The 20437-nt window shown below is 39.8% G+C and overlaps 1 protein-coding gene across 2 annotated transcripts in view; it reads right to left on the bottom strand.

The window, feature by feature from the left end:
• Positions 1–838: 838 nt before the first annotated feature.
• The window catches only part of arhgap4b (Rho GTPase activating protein 4b), a 34718-nt gene continuing 15119 nt past the window's right edge, over positions 839–20437 (bottom strand). Inside the window, exons 5-24 of one of the 2 annotated variants that reach the window (XM_029435748.1) lie at positions 18967–19029; positions 18686–18859; positions 18341–18469; positions 17861–18082; positions 17645–17746; positions 16796–16975; positions 15906–15990; positions 15420–15447; positions 14481–14508; positions 12788–12848; positions 12565–12642; positions 11436–11564; positions 8971–9076; positions 8634–8861; positions 6901–6956; positions 6591–6762; positions 5814–5903; positions 5453–5560; positions 4355–4457; positions 839–3459 (exon numbers count right to left, since the gene is read on the bottom strand). In XM_029435748.1, the coding sequence (XP_029291608.1) occupies positions 3259–3459; positions 4355–4457; positions 5453–5560; positions 5814–5903; positions 6591–6762; positions 6901–6956; positions 8634–8861; positions 8971–9076; positions 11436–11564; positions 12565–12642; positions 12788–12848; positions 14481–14508; positions 15420–15447; positions 15906–15990; positions 16796–16975; positions 17645–17746; positions 17861–18082; positions 18341–18469; positions 18686–18859; positions 18967–19029 (2343 nt within the window). In that variant the 3' untranslated portion in view covers positions 839–3258. Of the gene's footprint in view, positions 3460–4354; positions 4458–5452; positions 5561–5813; positions 5904–6590; positions 6763–6900; positions 6957–8633; positions 8862–8970; positions 9077–11435; positions 11565–12564; positions 12643–12787; positions 12849–14480; positions 14509–15055; positions 15153–15419; positions 15448–15905; positions 15991–16795; positions 16976–17644; positions 17747–17860; positions 18083–18340; positions 18470–18685; positions 18860–18966; positions 19030–20437 lie in introns of both variants that reach the window. The other variant, XM_029435747.1, reaches the window with a different exon arrangement.

Consider the following 20437-nt stretch of genomic DNA (forward strand, 5'->3'; position numbering starts at 1 on the left):
TAGCTGATTATGATAATGAACATGCTCTGATTATTTAATCTAGTTTAGTTTATAACTACTGACTCTGTGTTAGTTTAACTTTACTAGCTTTATTAGAAGCTCTGACATCACTTTAGATGCCTGTATGTTGTTTGTTTTGGAAGTCTGGACAGCTTAGAGACACTGTGAAGGCTAAATATTCACCCGCTTCAAATGTAATCAACCCATTGATGGTCGCCATCAGTTGTCATCGGGAGCATAGATTTTAGGTGGCATGGCGCTCCTCTGCCCCCTACTTGGCTCAGTAGGCCATTATCATCTATTGTTAAGATGGATCACGGCAGGCGGCTTCAATATTGTTAGGTGGCGACCTCTCGTGGCTGTAGTAATTAGGACAGGAGCAAGTCAGGTGACAAAGTATAAAGAGCGACAAAGTACTTAAAATAAGTTAAGGTTGAAGTAACTTATTTACGCAAGCTGATTTGCATAACGTACTTATATATAAAGTAAGTATGTTTGTCACGTAACTTAAGTTAACAAAACCATGACCTTTTCCTAAAGATTGTAGTTTTGTTGCTTAAACCTAACCACCTAGTTTTGTTTCAATTCACAAGGATAACCACGTGTTTAAAACTGCTTTAACAACATCAGCAGCATTATAATGGTGGTAATAACAACTGAACAGCATTTAATAGGCTGATAACATTTGAAATGGTTGGAATATTGCATTATGTTACAATTACAGTTTTTAGTGCTAGAAAGCTTATGGGGCACGGCCCATAGTAGATGTGGCAGCTGCTCCCACATGGCGCCCTGTAGATCCGCCCTTGGAACACAGTTTAAATTCACTGACGACCCCTTCATCATTCATCACTTTATTGAATTATTATTTTTTTAATACCACATATACAATTGAACACAGTAAATTTAGTGACATCATCAAACAGTGATCCAGAATAACAGGGTGTTTTAATCATAGAGGCAGAATATATTTAAAAAGGATTCTACTTCTATGTTTCCAGTACTGAAACACGACAGAGGGGAGATGCCATTATGCAAGAAGGTTTCAAATGCTCTTGGAGTAAAAGTTATTGTGCACCTTGCTGCAGAAATCCTGAAAGAATGGGACCTGTGGATAGTGGGGGGGGGGGAATGTGTGGATGAATAAGAGAAAGAGTTTTGATTGTGGCGCCAAAATGTCACCATTGCATTCACAGTTTAAACCAGAGGAAGTCACTGAATCCTCTCTGATAAAGGGGCCATTTTGGCAGTTGAGGCTTGGGCACAGTTTCCAGTTGAAGAGCAAGTCAACCAAAGCCCTGGGTGAGAAACTCTTCCTTATTCCATTGAAGCCGAACCTGAGTTAGCCCGTCTCCAACTCTGCAAAAGCCCTGAGTTTTGGCCTGCGTATCAGGCCATTTATCACATATGAAGGGGAATGTGTTTCGTGTGTGTGTGCTTATGCTGCATGCTGCTATAAAGTATGACTGACCCCGCTGCTTACAGTCATTCTGAATAACATCTATGGGGCCCCAAAATGTTCAATATTAAATAAATAAATAGATAAATAAATATTCACATGAACAAATTGTATCACATATATAAATAAAAACAAACATTTGGTAAATAATGATTAAGTAATTAATAAAACTCAGTTCATTATAATGAAATGTTATTTCATCATAAGTGGTGCAGAACAGTTTTAGGGCCAGGGGTAAGGGAAATGACTAAAGCTAAAGAAGTATTTCAAGAATGTTTAAATATTGAGAATAAAGTTGATACGTTGCAAATATAGTCAAAATATTGAAAAAAAAGTCAAAATGTTGAGAATAAATCGTCTAACGTTGATATACTATCAACTTTATTCTCAACAGTTCGACAATATTCTCTATGCAAAGTAAAGTAAAAATCTACCTCTGTACATATGTCTTCTTTTTAATAATGTCACTATTTATTTCATGTCACTTCCCACGACAGTGGTGTCACTTTAATGATGAGTAATCAGTAGGTAGCATTAAGCTAAGGCTTAAAAGCTACAGAAGTTACTGTGTCCATTTAAATCAGCAGCCTCCAGTCGGCTTCTTCAGAATAACGTTGAACATGTTACTAGAACATGCTTACATGCTTTAATGTTAAAAAACCAAACACATTTACTGAATATACCTGTATTTCCCCTCTGTCTGAAACGCTCTGTTATACCGCCTGTCTCTCGCCCCCTCGCGAAAGAGCCGCTTTGATTGGTCAGTGTTTCCGGGTCTTCCGTATCTGCGCTCTCTGCGCCGCCATCGCAGCCGGGGCATGACTGTAACGGCATTTTCGGCACCTTTATACACGTATAGTTATGACATCGCAACCTTATGGAAGTGCTGACGGCTCGTTTAAAAAGGCACAGTTTCTGAATGCTGTGTGCATTTCTCTGGGGGTTGAGCTTTCACAGTATTTATATGGCACCTAGACCTGCTGGAGGGAGAGGTGGGAGGGCAGTGAATATTGTCTTGAAAAGTGACATGAAATAAGAATTGTCATTATGAAAAGTGACATTATGAAATAAACCTTGAAATGAATTAAAAGTGTCATCTGGAAAAATGCCATTATGAAATAAAAACAGACTTTTGAAAAGGGGTATTTTGATATAAACATGTCTATAATTAATAATATCCAAAGAAATTATGTTATCACAAAAGGTAAGGAGTTGAGTTTCATCAATTTCCTCAAGTTTAAAAAAACAAAATCTTTTTTAATTTTCACACAGTTACATAAGCTTATTTTTTATTTCACAATGTCTTATTTAATATTGAACACTTTGGGGTTTGATAGACACCTCTCTAGATCACATTACTTTTGAAAAACATAATGAGCACAGTTCAAACCTATCAGGCCCCGGATCAGTTTTCTTTTTAAGGGTGAGCCGATCTCAGACCTGCCACTAGGGGGCAGCTTAAATATATTGTCGTTGTTGTTGTTGTAAGTACCATGGCAACCACTTTAAAAAGTCAGTCTGGTGATGTCACATCCCTGATTCTCCCAAAAATTACAAAAGCCTGGAGAACTAAAACAGACCAGAACATAAAAAAAGACAAAAACCAGCTGTAAAACAGACACACTGGACGTACAGTAACACGGCACCAAGACTAGTGGCACTATGAGATGGCAAAGACGCAAATATTATACACGTGTCAAAAAAATAAATCAAGATCTTCACCAAATGTATCGTCGGCATCAGCATAATCATCATAGTTAAACAATAAATCAATAATTCCACTCATCCTCTCCTCTCTCTTAGTCCACCGGTCTGAAAAGGGTTCGTCCTCTGAGGCCGAATCCGACTTTTTTGGCAGCGGGGGCAGCTTGAGGAAGAGAGGAGGAGGAGGAGGAGGAGGAGGAAGAGGGAGCAGGGGTGGCGAGAGTGGACGACGGCAAGGCTGGCTGTCGAGACAGGAGCTCCTTGAACACAGAATTCATCTGACGGCTGATCATGTCCTGTGAGAACGTGAGAACGAGAAGAGGAGAAGCGAACGGAAAGGGAAGGAGACATGGAGGAGGATGAAAATGTGGCCTCAGTGACCCTGATAACACCTCCCACTGACCAGAGAGAACTTCTCCACTGCACAAGATGCTGCGTTCGAGTTCATCCAGAAGGTGATTGGTTGGATTGAAATCAGCTGACTGTGGTATTTATGTCACTTCTCTTGAATGTTTCTTTCTTGCACAACGACATTAGGCATTGTCATATTAAAAATTGTGTGTTGGTGAGACTTTGGCGTGTCCGTTTGATCGGACTCAAAGTCACAAAATTCACGTCACGTGTTGATCACATGACATCAGTCCTCAGAACACACAGACCTCATAGTAGCAGTTTCAATGTTTTTTTCTCTGTAAACAGATCACTGAATTAATGCAAACAAATGAAAATGTTACTTTAGTAAAATTGTACTTACTTAAGTATTAAAAGTAGAATAATGTCCCCTCACTTTTATACTACTATATATTATATCTATATCATTATATAATTATTACTCATGCATTTATGTAAAAGTGGGATTTTACTGATTAATCTGCTGATTATTGTCTCCATGAATCGATAAAACATTAGTAACAGTACTCATTGATTGATCTACTAATTGTTTCAGCTGTACTTGTATAAACTGTTGGGTAGTTTTGTTTATAAGAAAACATCATATTTTATAATCTCTATGTTTTGTGTGCAGAAACCTTAATCAAAAAACTCAACCGCAGTCTTGGCAACGCTCAAACCTGCCGTCTGGCATCATGAATTTAATTGAGTCGACTGAATTCCCAGAAAGCACTGCAGGCCGACAGCATTTAGAGTTCCTAAAGAGCTGAGGGCCTCCCAGGTGCAGGATGAACTCCTTACCTTGTCGACTGGTTGTCTGTCTGGCTGACCAAACGGAGGTCTGTCTGGGGGTCTGAAGCCGCCCTGTCTCACGGTGTCCAAAGTGTGTCTTCGCTCCTGAGACCTGAAACACAAAAGGTAAAACAGGTTAGACAAAACATAACTGCAGATAGATTAATGATCACTGAAAGATATAAAGCCCTGCTAATTCCTGAATGCCACACACATCGGAACTGAACCTTGTTTCATGTTTAGGCAGGAGAAGCTTTTCTCTATCTTCTCACACTACAAAGACAAGTCATATCAGAACATGGAAACAGTCCAAGTTCCAGTCAAAACTTAAATGCGTAACTCTTGCGAAGCTTCCAGTAATTTTCTTCCGGCAGGCATAAACCTGGGGGGGATCAAGTGTTCGGTCGTGCGTGTATGTATCTGTCTGTCAGCAGCTAGTTATGCATACTACTGTGACATTTATGCCCAAGGACCCCACGTGGTTGTGTTGATTTCACAATACATTGATCAAAATCAATTTTAAAAACAAGCCTTACGTAGTCTGTTGCAGGCCACATTCTGGCCTCTCCGTCTGTAACTAATACCTTCGATACCCTGACAGTTCAACTGATCCTGGAGAAACACTGCAATGTCCAGCAGATCACATTTAGCTTTACATCTGAACAACTGCAAAGTGCACAAACTAATAACAATACCATCTTTATTACTTAAAGACACAAGTATCTCCCAATGTCTCAAACCCAAACCAAAATAAAACTGGATTAAACTAAACAGGTGGGAAATGTTTGCGTCCATGAAATTGATCTCTCAAGTACATGACAGCTTTCGGGATTTTGATCTCGCTAATTTAGAAAAACACTTTATTTCTTAAGTGACTGCATTAAGCTTCCTGACATATGATCCGTTGTGGATATAAAATCAATGAAGGTAGCAGCTTTAACATATGTTAATGGTATTGTTTTTTCCCCTTTATGCTGAATGTTTCTACATGAATCCCTTATATCTCTATATAATATTCTAACCCTAACCCTATATTGCCCTATTGAGGTTATAAACCTCTATGTATTTGAGTGATAAGTCAAGCACAAGGTGTCATGTGAGTCTTACACTGGCAGGTGTCGTGTGGCGGGAGAGGTCGGCGGCTTTCGATTGGGGCTCCCCTCACTTCCTCTCTGTCTCCCGGGCAACGAAGCGCTGTCGCTGTTCACCCGCATCCTGTCGAGACACAGGAACTTTGTGTAACTTGTGTTGTGTGCATTCATGTACGAGAGGTTGTCCGTGTGTGAAACCGTGTGCAATTATGCGAAAGTGAGTATTTCTGTGCGTGTGTGTGTGTGTGTGTGTGTGTGTGTATGTATATGTGTGTCTGTGCGAGTGTTTGTGTGTATTCAGTGTTTTTTTGGTGTGAAATAATATTGCAGTGTGCATTAAAGAATGTGTGTGTGTGTGTGTGTGTGTGTGTGTGTACCGAGTTGTGTTCTCCGTCTGTGGATCTTCTGTTGTCAGGTTTCCAGTGCTGCCTCCTCCTCCTCCGTCCTCTCTTTTCGCTCGGTCTGACCTGAGGGAAGAGAAGAAGAGAGAAAGATATATTAAGAATATATTTCACAAGTACAACTTTTAAATACTGAATAAAAGGTGACAAAATCTCTGTAGGACGGAGCAGAACAGGAGGGATATTAAATATGCCCAGACATTTTGTATGGAACATAATGCATTGCAACAGCTCTACAAAAACACCACCTTTGTGAAACTTGTGATTTTTGTTTCATCTTATGTCGATGTGAATTTAATGTATAGCAATTTTGCGTCTTTTGCCGGTGTTATTTTTGTAAGATATCATAAAGGTATTTGTGTTCATTTGTCCACCCCCTGCTAATACAACCTGTGTCTATACAACTACTGTAATCAAGACTGTTTGGACTATGGCCAGAGTCAACTGTGGAATAGTTTAGGCCAATATAATTTAGATACACACACAAGTATTTAAGACTGATGTCTAAAGCAGTAGTTCCAAAACCTAATCGGATAATATTTATAAAGTTCCTTAATTATTCTTCTTTCACCTGTGTTTGTGTTTGTTGTTGTATTACTCATTGTGGCCACACTTAAGTGCACCATGTTCTACATAGGACTAAAAACATTCATGTTTTCTTAAAAGGTGAAGAAATCCTTTATTAGTTCCACAACTGGGGTTGATGATGTTCACAGGTTGCCTGAATGCTGCTGAAGTGGAAATGTCACTCACCCTTCCAGCACGCTGATGTACTTGTGAGGGATGAGACCCTTAACCCCTCCCACTTCGCCTCGCCACCAATCACAGGAGGCCTTGCTGTGGAGGATGAGAAGCTCTCCCTGCTTGAAGGACAGCTCAGCTGGAGATCTTGCTGCGTAGTCAAACATTGCCACTGCCTCCCACTCTGTACGCACATGCACAGTTACAGTCAACTCAGGCACATTTTATATATTTTATTAATCTTCATTTTCGTGTGTGTGTGTGTGTGTGTGTGTGTGTGTGTGTGTGTGTGTGTGTGTGTGTGTGTACTGTATGCACTCACCGTCCTCACTGGGCAGGGGCTCAGTCTCTCCGTCTCCCTCCTCTGTGATTGGTTCACTGCAGACAAACAGAAAAACAGAAGTCGGTGCACAGTTCCTCTTGTGTTTGAAACACACCACAGGCTTTCTTTATACAATCCTTCACTTCTCTAATGCAGTTTCACACAATCCTAATAATAACATTTTATAGTACTTACTGCTGTGAGATTTCTCAAAATGACCCTCAAAAAGTACGTTGTATCAATGTTTCAATAAGAAAACAGACCGTTTTAGTGAATTCCCCGAGAGCTAATTTTGGGTTGTTGGAGGTTGTCATGGACACTGTCGATAGACTGGAGGCTCTTGTTCAATTTTAGTGAGCAATCAGCTTAATAGTATTAAGCAGTCTTTACACAATTGCCAGCTGCACATAAATGCCTTTGGCATGGCATGAAATTCTGTTTCAAGAGGATGAGCCATGAAAAAAGAGGCTAAGGGGCAAGCTGCTCTGCATGCTTGGAAGTCAGACTGAGTCTTAAACTCTAACATTAGCAACAAAGCTCTGGGGAGGCTGCGGCCCAGTCTTTCATTTACGCCCAGAGAACAGAAAGAAATGGAGATTAGATTATGTTTAAACATGAGCAATGGAAGTCAGTTTAATCACATATTCAAGTTAGATTTAGAATTAAACCATTTAACCAGATTTGACCAAATGCATCAAGACCATTTTTGTGCAGAGCCCCATAACAACAAATGTAGTAAAGGGTTATCATGAAAATAATCAAATAAAATACATTGGCATATAATATAATAATATCGATAGTTTAATAATTACAGTTAAGTTTATAAATACATAACAAGCTTTTTACTTTTCCTTTAACCTCCAATCCAGTTGTTAGTTTTTCCTTTTTGCTAAAATAAATTAAAACTTTAAAAATAGCATCAGCTAGCTAACATTCTTTGCGCTAGCCTGGGCAGGGCAATATATCAATATAATATGATATGAGACTACATATCGTCTTACATTTTGGATATTGAATATTGAAGTGTTTTCTTTTCCTGATTTTAGAGGCTGCAGTGAGGTGACGTGATATTCTGAACTCACCAGACTGTTCTAGCTCTTGACCCACTTAATCATTATATCCACATTACTGAAGATTATTTATCTAAAATCTCATTGTGTACATTTTTTGGTAAAACACCAATAGTCAACCTTACAATACTGTCGAGATATCTATAAGGAGGTATTTGGTCAAAGATATTGTGATTTTCTATTTATCGCCCAGCTAACATGCTAACTAGCTATTAACATTGTAATTCATTTCATCAATCGATCAGTACTAAGGACAAAACTAAAAGATTCAACAGCATTTCATCACAACTAGTACCACATTTACATCAAACGAATCAAAACTATAACAAAAATATTTACAAATAATATAATAATAATATTCACAGTTAAATTAGTTCCATGGAGTGAATAAAAAAATAAAAAGTTTTAAAATGCAAATAGCATATCAATTAATTTACAGAAATATGTTAAAAATAGCATTAGCCAGATAATATTGTCAGCGTTAGCTTGTCAGCTAAAATGCTTAGTAGCTATTAACGTTAAAATTGATTTTATATGGAATAAAAACAAATATTCATATTTTGGACTAATTTATTAATTCTACTACTTTTTGCCAGTTTTCGGTTGTCATGTTGACTGTATCGTCACAGCCAACACACATTGACATCAGTGACATCATCTCACCAGTACTCCTGCTCCAGAGTCATGTGCTTCTCGTAGACGGGGCCCGGCAGTTCTGATTGGCCGGGGTAGATGAGGTCATGTTGGAGGATCATGGTTTTGACGAGATCATTGATCTGTGGCTGCCTAGCAACAGCGTCATCAGAATCCAACCCTCTCAGCAGGCTCGGCCCGAAGCACACGGCCAGGTTGTAGGGCAGCATCATGTTCTCATCACTGTACTGAGACACGCTGGGGACACACACAATTACTTGTGATTTTTTGGCATGGGTGTTTCATAAGTTTATTAACTTTCATGACCACAGCAGGGATAGCATAAAGTGATTATGGTGTAGCTTACTGGTTGAGGAAAGCGAAAAGGTAGCGCATCACGATGAGGAGAGGCCGTGGGAAGGTGGAGACAATCCCTTTGATCTGGACCGCTCTCTCTGTCACCCCCTCGATTTCTGATCATGACAGAAAGGAAAGAGGAAATATTTAACTATTATGCACCACTGACACTATATCCAAGTATTTATGTGGAGTAAACAAACTAAAAATCTGCAGGCAGGTTCAAAACTGTGATTAGCTGTGTAAATGTGTGCGACCCAGAGTTTCTGTTTTGGAAAAAGGATGCACCACCAGCAGAGAGAGCAGAAGATGCCCGAGCTTGCATCCAGTGGTGGAGGAAGTATTCAGATCCTTTACTTAAACACTGTGAACATGCTCCACCACAAGTCCTGCAGTCAAAACCTTATTCATTTAAAGTATGCACGTTTTATTAGCTAACTGTACTTAATGTATGAAAAGTATTCATTCTGCAGTGTTTCCTGTGTGTTTTACTATTATATAAGATGTTTTTGGTATGTTGGTATTTTACTGCTGCATTAATGTTTATGTTGCATGTTACTGCTGTAGATGTTTAATGTGCTAATTTCTCCTTTGTATGCAGTTGGGTAGTTTAATCTACAGTAATGCATCATATTCTATCATATGCTTTGTCGCTGTAAAAAAACAAGTATTTTTTTCATGAAAAAGAGCTTTGTGATGATGCATTTTTCAGGCGATCCAAGCGAAGAATTTCTTTGACCTTTTTTGCTCGTACAGCCAAAGATATAAAGGAACAAGAGAGATGGAGGGGAAGACATGTAGCAAAGGGCCGCGGGTTAGATTCAAACCCAGGCTGCAGCAGTTAGGATGCATCCTTTGTACATACAGTAGCTTACATAAGCGGGTTTTTCAATAGTTTATTTAGCTTAAAAAGCAGGAAAATCTTATGAACACGTAAAGACCACACGCATTCATAATCACCGAATTTGGAGATACATGGTTTTCACTGGACAGGAAGGGGATGACAAATTGTTTTTTTGAAAAGCGACTAAAGCTGTCAGATAAATGTAAGGGAGTAAAAAGTACAATATTTGTCTGAGATGTAGTGGAGTAGAAAAATAAAGTAACATAAAATAGAAAGAGTACCTCAAATTTGTACTGAGTAAATGTACTTAGTTACATTCCAGTGCTGCTTGCATCGACAGTATATGTAATTGTAAGGGAGAATTCTCTAAACTAGTTACTTTGTATGTGAAGCATCAACATTACCAGGATTATTCAAATGCAAACACGTTCTACTGTACATGAGGGGGAGAATCAGCTAAATCGAGGTAGAATAAGCACAAACAAAACCCAAATGATACACATACGACTGTGCGGCCTCCCAGAGCAACACTTGTATCATCAAGTTTGCGGATAATACAACAGTCATTGGACTGATCACTCGTGGGGCTGAGGCAGCGTATAGAAGAGAGGTGGCAGACCTGGTGACCTGGTGTCAGGACAATAATCTCTCCCTGAACGCAGAAAAAACCAAGGAGATGATTATTGATCCACGGAGGAAGAGTGTGCAGCACACACCACTGTACACAGGTGAGACCGAGGTGGACAGGGTGAAAACCTTTAAATTTCTCGGAACCCTCCTCAGCGAGGATCTCACCTGGTCTCAAAACACATGACAGAACATCAAGAAATCCCAGTAGCGACTGTACTTCCTAAGGAGGCTGAGAAAATTCGGCATGTCATCCAAAATTCTCAGCAACTTCTACAGATGTACAGTTGAGAGCGTCCTCACCAGTGCCATCACGGTCTGGTGTGGAAACTGCACTGCCCGGGACAGGAAGGCACTCCAGCGTGTGATAAAAACTGCACAGTACATCACAGGAGCAGCCTTCCCCTCACTTCATGACATTTACACCACCAGGGTCACCAGGAGAGCCCACAACATCATCAGGGACAGTACACCCCCCGCACAGACTCTTCACTCTGCTGCCATCAGGCAGGCGCTACAGGAGTCTGAAATCCAGGACTACGAGACTAACGAACAGTTTCTACCCGCAGGCCATCAGGCTTGCGAATATGCTCCCCCCACTCCCCCCCCCCCTCAACTGATTGAACTGTGAAAACAACACAACTTAAACAATGCATGGTGCACTTTGTTGTTGTCCGCCTTATTTGTGCAATATTTCAAATTTCACAGTACTAACACTGTATTGTGAATCTATGTGCAATACCTTTTACCTCTTTATTTATTTTATATTGTATATTATGTATATCTCTTGCTTTTAGTTCTAATTTTAATTTTTTGCTGTTGGAGGATTAGTAAAGTACCGTAAGTTTTTCATTGTACAGTATAACTGTCTGTTATCTGTTCATATGACAATAAATATCTTGAATACATAAATAACTAAGTGACGGGAAGCACACACGAAAACCTGCTTTAAAAAACAGAATCACACGTGGACATGCTGTAGAGGTTGTGCACGGGGGACTTACGGGCACACTCCAGCAGCTGGGTGTAGCTGTCGTACGGGAAGAGAGGAGGCTCAAGGCCCCTGAAGTAAAGCTTCAACACACCGGCCACAGAGTCCAGATCACACTCACTGTCTGACAGCGGATCCTCTCCTGCAGGGGAGGAAACAGACACACGTGTGCATGTAGCAACACAAGCACAGGTACACTTTATCCAGCAGAAACAAGACAAACAGTTCAACGCAGAAGGGTTGCAGAAAAAAAGTTGTAAAATTGTGTTCCTCTAAATGTCTAATTATTGGGAGTGATACGTTCATTGATTACCGAATTTAGACTATTGGAATGAGCATTTTAGCCATACATATCATCACCTCTCTTTATCAATTAGTAATGGATTCAATGAGAGTTCCCCTCAGCTCTACAGAGCTTTTTAGCATCTTTCAGCTCATTGTTTTAGTTCACTCTCACCGCTTTCATAGTGTTGTTTTTGGCTGACAAAAAAGACATATATATTTCCCTTAGTAGTTAGTAGAGAGCCAGAGACATACACAACTCCAAATGAATGCTAATGTTTCTCTGTATCTGTTGGATGTGGAAAGCAAATATTACCAAAATCAACTATATGAGGCAATAATTATGAAGATGTTGTGGCTACAGCTTCAATAGGCCAAAACAATCTGTTATTATGGGTCTAGGGTTATGAATAACTTATTGCTCACTGTTAAAAGTTAGATCTACATTGTTAAACCAGGTTATTAAAATAATGATCAAAATTAAAGTTGCAGTTTACATCCATGTTTGTCCAGACTGAAAATATGCCGGGAAGACTTTGAAGGAATTTAATAAAAATGTATTAAGTGTCATCACTTCATCATTTCATCCTATTAGACATTTGTGTGAAATCACAATTAGCGTATGTATTCCTAAATTATGGCGGAAAAAGTATTTTGTGAGGTCACAGTGACCTTGACCTTTGATCAGTTCATCCTTGAGTTCAAGTGAAATGACCTCCAGGCGATCGTGAGATATCGTGTTCACGAGAATGGGTAGAAAACATAATACATCCTGCCACGTGTGTCGCCGGCCAAAATAATATTTTTTATTTAAGTCCGTCAGTGGAAAAAAATATTAAATTATTCAAAATCTCATTTACCTCTTTCAAATGCATCTCTGATGTGGTTAACCTCCCTCTGTGACCCAGGAACTCTGAATATCCCTTCATGGTGGAGGCCTGAGACACACACATTATGTTACATCTTCATAGATGCATGATGCATCATTCAGGAACATTCAGGAACATACAGGATTGCTTCTCAGCCTCAGTGTCCAAAGCTCTCTCAGCATGGCTCATTGCTATAACATAAAAAGTGACTCACCGTGAAGGTTTATGAAACGGATACAGCTTTCAACCACCACAGGAATCTGCTGCCCGGAGCTCTGGAGAAGAAAGAGAAGTCGAAAAGGAGAGATGAGAGTGCAGATGGAGATGCAAACAAAGAGGGGACGAGGTCGACGTAAGACATGACAGTTATAATAGGAGGGAAGGAAGATACAATGCAAGGAAAATGGTGATTAAACAGAGCAAGAGAGTTAAAAGTGCTGAGGAACAGCACTGAGTGAGTAATGTCACTTAATGTCACTGCCAGGGCCGTAACTCAGTCCTGTTAACTGCACGTTTTGCTGAAATCAAGTAGATCTTTAAAAGGAAATCATTCTGGAAATCAACAACTAACTTCTACCTAAAATAACTTTCAGAACTTTCCTTGTATTTAGGACTAAAGTTCTAAGTTCTATGCAGGAAACGTTCATGTTGACTGTTTTTCTGGTGGAGAATCACTGAATCTGGATTTTAATATTATTCTGTTGGCCAAACTCATCAAACTGAATCTAAAAGCAAATCAAAAGAATAGTTTGACATTTTGGGAAACAGGCTTCTTCGCTTTCTTGCAAAGAGTTAGACGAGAAGATCGATACCACTTATTTATCTGTCCATTAAATGTGAAGGTAGAGCCAGCAGCTGAACTGAGCAGATTGTTAAATTCAGACAAAGTTACATGCTGGATCAAAATGCAATTACCGTTGGACAGAGCACCCATTTAAAATATTACCAGCCCATTATCCGTTATCAGTTGTTATCACTACCATCATAATGCTTCAGACGTTGTGAAACGATCGCAGTTGACACATAGTTAACACATAGTTAACACAAAGTTAACATTGCAAATTGAAACAAAACTATTTGGTTAGGTTGAGAAAAAGATCATGGTTCGGGTTCAAATAAGTACGTTTGTCACACACCCTTACGTACGGAAGTTCAGTAAATCAAATCAAATCAAATCAAATTTATTTGTATAGCCCAATATCACAAATTATACATTTGTCTCAGTGTGCTTTACAGACTGTACAGGTTACGACACCCTCTGTCCTTAGACCCTCGCATCGCACAAGGAAAAACTTCCTAAAATAAACCCCATAATTAAAGGGGGAAAATGGAAGAAACTTTACGTAAGTTTAAGATAGGTCAACATGTTTTCACTCTCCAGAGTGAAAGCCCTTTGTTTGATTAATACATCCATCCACCCATGACCTCCTCCCTACATGGTATTTGTCGCTCTTTATACTATGTCCCTTGACTTCCTCCTTTGTTACCGCCACGATTACTACGGCCACTAGAGGTCGCCGCGTAACAATATTGAACCTCCCTGCAGTGATCCAGTTTACCAATAGATGATGAATAGATTAAACGGCCTACTGAGCAGGACCATACCACCTCATCTCTATGCTCCCGATGACAACTGATAACAGCCATTTAATCGGCTGATAACATTTGAAGCGGGACTAGCCGTTGTGCTAAGCTAAGCAACTGGCTTATTTATTGTACAGACATGAGAGTGGTGTCGACTTTGCAAGAAAGCAAAAAAAAAGGAAGAATGTAGAATGTAAATTCCCCCCAAGATTGCTAAAAAGGATCCAGGGACATGACCTCTGTGGTAGCTTTGCCCTGGTCACTGCAGGAAGCAGCCCACCGGCTTGCATGCAAAAGAAGCAGTCACAGATGGGGTTTAGTACCTGTGTCCGAGACATTCTCCTTCTTCTTCTGCACCAAGCCAAGCACAGCAGAGAGGAGACAGAGAAAAATAACAGATTAGAAAAAGGCAGAGTAAGAAATAAGGGGAATAAAGATTTAGAAGCACTGGGAAGAGGCGCACATAAGCACACACACACACACACACACACACACACGCACACGCACACACTCTGAAAAGAGGAGCAGAGAGAGGAGGCAACAAAGAGGCCAGTGCATTTTAATCCCTTTCACAAGAGAGGAAGAGATAAAAAGGGGGGGATGGATTGAAAGGAGAAAAAGCCAGCAATAAACTATAAGCATCACCATACACATGAAGGCAGCTGTGAGTACACTGGGGGGTGGGATGGACTGTTAGTGTGTGCATGTGCTGAAAGAAGCCCCCGCCAATTCTTCTGCTTCAGTGTGACAGGATTTTCTAAATCGTTTCCTTTGGAGGGTTGAACAGCAGTACAGCGCAGTGCAGCAAGCAAATAGAAACGAGGTAAAGACAAGGGTGTAATTTAAAAGGGATGTTTTTTCTTATTTGTATGTGTGTGTGCGCGTGTGTGAGTGTTACCTGTATGTAGGAGAGTATGTCTGTGGTGAAGAGTGTGTGGCAGAATTGGGAAACAGGTCTGGACTTCCGAACACGCACTGACCGAGCACATTGCGTTCTGGGAAATATAATAATGCCATTTTACATGTAGGGTATGGATACTCAAGATGTAATGATGTTTGCTAATTGCTATTATCCGTTACACATTTCCTCCCCGTCAAAAACAGCTTTTTAGAAATAATAAAAAAATTGCACAAAATGGTATTTTAATTCAAATTTGGTTGATGTTTTTCCTCTTCTCCTTGTCCTCTCTGCTCTCTTCATGTCTCTATGCCTCTCTCAGTCATACTTTATTTATTCTTAGCTGTGTAAATACGCCGTTTACCTGGAAGGGTCACTGTCGACAGCCTCAGCTGGAAGAAAGAGACAGAAAACAAGTGAAAGAGAGTTTGGTTACTGTCCTGGTGCAAACAACGTGCAGGATTATTAAAAGGGAACTCCACTGATTGTACACATCAAAGTCTGCTTACAGGTCTTGGGGAGTACTACTGCATATGTTTAAAAAAAGTTGTAAAAGCCTTTTGAGGCTCCAAAGGGAGCTACGCAAAGTCGGATAAATGTCCTCAAGTGATGTCACTTGAGTCAGCATCGGTTGGGTGAGAAAACGTAAGCTAATTTAAAAAAAATCAGGGTATTTGCTCAAGGTTACATTTGAAGCTAACAGCATAACAAACTCAACCTTCTGATCAACAAATCTAAAGTATCAATAAACATTGAGCTCTGGCTTAAGGACATTCTTCACAGATTTGAACAGTGACAGCATTAGAAGAAATTGCCAAATCCATCATCTATCATTGCGGTATAAGACTACCTTTCTGTATGGCATCTTGTAGAAGGTCATGTTTGGCTTGAAGTTTGAAGGTCAGAGAACTGCTGATGAGGAAGTCCTTCACTTTCTAAGTCAAAAAGCAAAACAAGTATGACAGTTTTTCCTCAACTGCTTAAGCACAGTTTCTGAAACTCTCTCAAAAGGTATCATGTAGCCACCATGTCAATGTATACAGTGCTGCACAACAGCTAACTAATGTATCAGGAGTTAATTATTAGAAATATTAATTGGTGCATCACCGCCAATAAAATTACATTCGCCTTTATCGGTGCGGCAGAAGACACTGATATTGCGATTCTGTATTTTAATTTCTTTAGTGGTAAGTGTTCACTTTTTTAGCATGTCCTCTATTCACAGTAAGCTGTGAGTTTCCTCTCAGTAACAGTAAGGTGAAAATATTTACGCTCTTATGGAATAGAAAAGCAGTGCAAATCCATTTTGGTCACAGAATTACGTGGTAAACGGAAAATAATTGTGCAAATACATTTAAATTTTGGTTGAGTGTAACAGGAAATGCATAAACTGTTATGAGAAAAAAACAACATGGGTTTCTTTAATTTAATACAGTGTTGGAGAATCATTATTTGAAGGGTTGTGCCAAAACAACTGGAAAACGAATCCTTGTCAGGGTGGAAATCCCATTGAAATGTTATTTTCACTATAAATGAACATTCAAATGATCTTCAACAAACCCAATACAATAATGCTAAGACACTAATACTACTACTGAAGTTACTGGGTGATCAGTTATGACCAATTATAATAAATGTCATTTCAAAATTGTGTTTTGATGAAAGGACATCATCAGTCTGATATATACTGCATCTTTGAAAGATGACCTAACAGCAATATGTCCACCTGAAACAACTTACTGTAAAATAGTAGGTCTCTGTCTCCTGCTGATTGGCTCGACGCTTGGCAAGGGTAAGTTTTTGGGCGGTGTTTCCTCCAGGGGGCTCAAGGCTGCTGGGCACGTCGGGGGAGGGGTTAAAGTCGCTTTCACACATATTGTCCAGCAGGGCTGTGAGTGTGGCTTTAAGCGTTTTACTGACCTGAGAAAGGGAAACAATGTTGATTGGTTATTGTTCAGTTCAGTAAGTCCATTAATTTTCTAGGTATTATGTCAAAACTATTTTAACCCTAACCCTAACCATTTAAAAAGGGACAGTTCACCCTAAAATCAAAGATACACATTCCCCCTCGTGCTATTTATCAATCTAGATTGTTTTGGTGTGAGATGCTGAGTGTTGGAGATAACCCTTCCCCCCCCCCAATATAATGCTATGCTCACTTCCTTCTGCGCAGTGATACAGTTGGCGGGTGTAGTTTGGTAGAAAGAAAAATAGTTCCTACACAAAACTGGTCACAACAAGGTCTGTGGAATATCTTGAGTAACAGGCTCATGATTTCTGGAAATCACATCGCTGTTCAGTTTTTCAATTGTATTTTTTTGGAGCTTTGAGTACCACAAGCAGAGTTCCATGTAGTTCCATTATATTGGAGAGAAGGCAGACATCTCTACGGCTGATATCTCCAACACCTGTAGTGATAAATAGCACTACAGGTAAGAGGACATTTCTTTGGATGAACTGTCCCTTTAAGGTTCATATTGTAAAGTTGCATATTGTCACTCACTTACTCCCCTATTGACTGAGTGACTGACACATGGACACAGACAGACAGATCATCAAAGAAACAGGAAGTGAGGATAAATAGCTGACCTCCTCTGTTTCCAAGGTAACGGCAGCGAGTCGAGACTGAAGTTGCTGGAACCTGGTCTCCAGCTCGTACCTCACCTGGCTCTCCGCACTCACCTCGCACACCTGAAACACACAATATGAAATAATATAATATAATATGACAAAATATAGTATCATCCTCTACGAGGAATAAATACAATAATAAATAAAGGTGGAAATATAATTCTTATTCTTCACCTGGTCTCCCTCATGTGGATGGTAGTTGAATCTGAAGGGAAGGCAGAAGGCAGAGTCGTGTTGCTGTAGCAACGCATCTCTGTCTCCACCCTGGTCCAGGGACGTCATGGCAGCTTCCAGCTGCTTCAGCCCCGTCTCCTCTGTCTTCTGGATGCGCCACCTACTGGTCAGGTAGCACTTCATCACCCTCTCCACAGACAGGTGGAAACCCAGGTCACAGCACTGCCAGCAGGGAGGGGGAGAAAAGATGAAAGGAGGCGGTGAGGAAGGAGGAAAGGGAGGGGGCAATGCGGATGGAGGGTAGGACCGAGAGAAAGACAGGAAAAGGCAATGATGGACAGGGGAGGTAAAAAGAGAGGAAGGGGAGAAAGAATAAAACATTTGTTGATTGTGGTGTGGGAGAAATGAGGATTTGTATTTTTTGACAGGGAGTTCAGAAATCAAAACTACTCTACACAACACAGATTGCATGTTTCTTACGTCGATGAGAGTGCTGATGTCCTGCAGGTAGTATTTATTCATGGCTGCATTGGCAGCTGCCAGATTCAGCAAGTAGTCATTACGAGCCTTGGTGCACTTCAGCTGGTTCTCCTGCACTCTGCCATGCCTCTGTACACACACACACACACACACACACACACACACACACACACACACACACACACACACACACACACACACACACACACACACACACACACACACACACACACGTTTATACATTTAAACACACTGACAAAATAACAGGAACAGGAAATGGTTTGTTCTGTGGAAAAAAACAGTTCAAGACTTCCTGTGGCACACACACACCGCTGACACACTCACTTTCTCCATTAATCTCTCCATCTTCTTGACGGAGCTCCGCCTCTGCCCTCCTGATTGGCCGAGGCCGAGCTCAGCTGACTTGCCGGTGTGTCTCTCCTCCAACCGCTCGGCTTCCTTCAGTTTCCCCTCAGCTATCAGACAGTCTGTGTGGTACTGGTTATATGTCTTCAGAGCCTTCATTAGCAAACATAATTGAAACTCAGCATTGTTATTGCCATTGCATTGTTATTAATACTTTTTTTGCATTACTACATGCAAAGACAACAATATGAAATGCTCACCGTCTGCATTTCAGTAGTGACCTTCAGCAATTCATCCTGCATCTGGATACCAACTTCTTTGCTCTGCAATTTACAGAAAGCAGATTGTTTGTCAGAAGCTTTTGCCACCAAACGCCTATAGAAAAATTACTTTTGCTCAAAGTGAGGCCCATGGGCCAATAGCGGCCCTCTGAAACATTTTGTGCGGCCCCTGAACACAACACGAAATGCACGCATTATTATATTTGAATATTCCATAACAAGCATATGTCAGGTTAGGAAGGACAAGCTACTGATTGTATGGCTGCTAGCGGCACATAGCGAGTGTTCGCGGGAATTACGTCATCAATGCTAGTCCTGTTAGCTAAAGTTAGATTCAGACAAGATTGATACCACTCTCGTGTTTGACTTCTCATCTAACTCTAGGCAAGAAAGTAAATAGTCCCAAAATGTCAAAATGTAAACAGAAAATGTAAATAACTAACTCAATACATAACATACATAACACTACATAATGATAATGATAACAATGCATCACTCAGCTAAACAGAAATCGTTCAAGCTCATTCTAGTTTAGCCATAATCACTTCTGTTGTTATTTTGCACAATTGCATAGAACTACTTTGATGGTTGCAATAACATATTTAATATATATATATATATATATATATATATATATATATATATATATATATATATATATATATATATATATATATATATATATATATATATATATATATATATATATATAAGAGATGTGTACATTCTTACCACAACCATGCATCCATCACATTGTTAAAATATTAGTTCTTACTCATTTGGATTAGTGTCCAGTCAACGTAATGTATGTTCAGAGGAATGGAAATATGGATGGCTGCCATCAGACACTACAAATTTAACAAGTAACACAGCTTTTAAAAATAGTTTAAAGAAATATGTGATGACACAGAGACATCAGCTACTCTCCCAATAGGACGTTTGTTACATAATATCTGACTATGATTATTAATGTCTTGGTCATTTGTTGTTTTCATTTTACTTTCTCTGTCCCTGTATTCGCTGTTTTTAGTGGTGCTACTATTATTTTCTGAGCTGTATTAAATGTTTTACTGATTGGTTGTTATCGCCATTAGTAGTTTTATTGTTGTGGATTTATTTATTTATTTATTTAGCTTGCTTTTGTTCCCTTTTTCCTTAGATTTTTTTAATTACATATTTGTTTTACATTAGGATGTAATGTTTTCTTCTGTGGACCCCAGGAAGAGTAGTTTCTACCTCATAAGTGACTAATGGGGATCCAAATATATAAATAGTGTTGACAGGGATTTTAGAAAAGCTAAAAGTGTGTTGCTCTGCTTGGCGTCGGGCCGAACAACACCTCATAGCTGCTCTTAAATTACTGTTGTGGCTTAATTAAAATTCTTCTCACTTTCAACAATGGCGAGGAACAGAGACGTGTCTGACAAGCAGCACTTTGAGCAAGATGAGT

Source organism: Cottoperca gobio, chromosome 7 (genome assembly GCF_900634415.1).
Source record: "Cottoperca gobio chromosome 7, fCotGob3.1, whole genome shotgun sequence".
Taxonomy (NCBI): domain Eukaryota; kingdom Metazoa; phylum Chordata; class Actinopteri; order Perciformes; family Bovichtidae; genus Cottoperca; species Cottoperca gobio.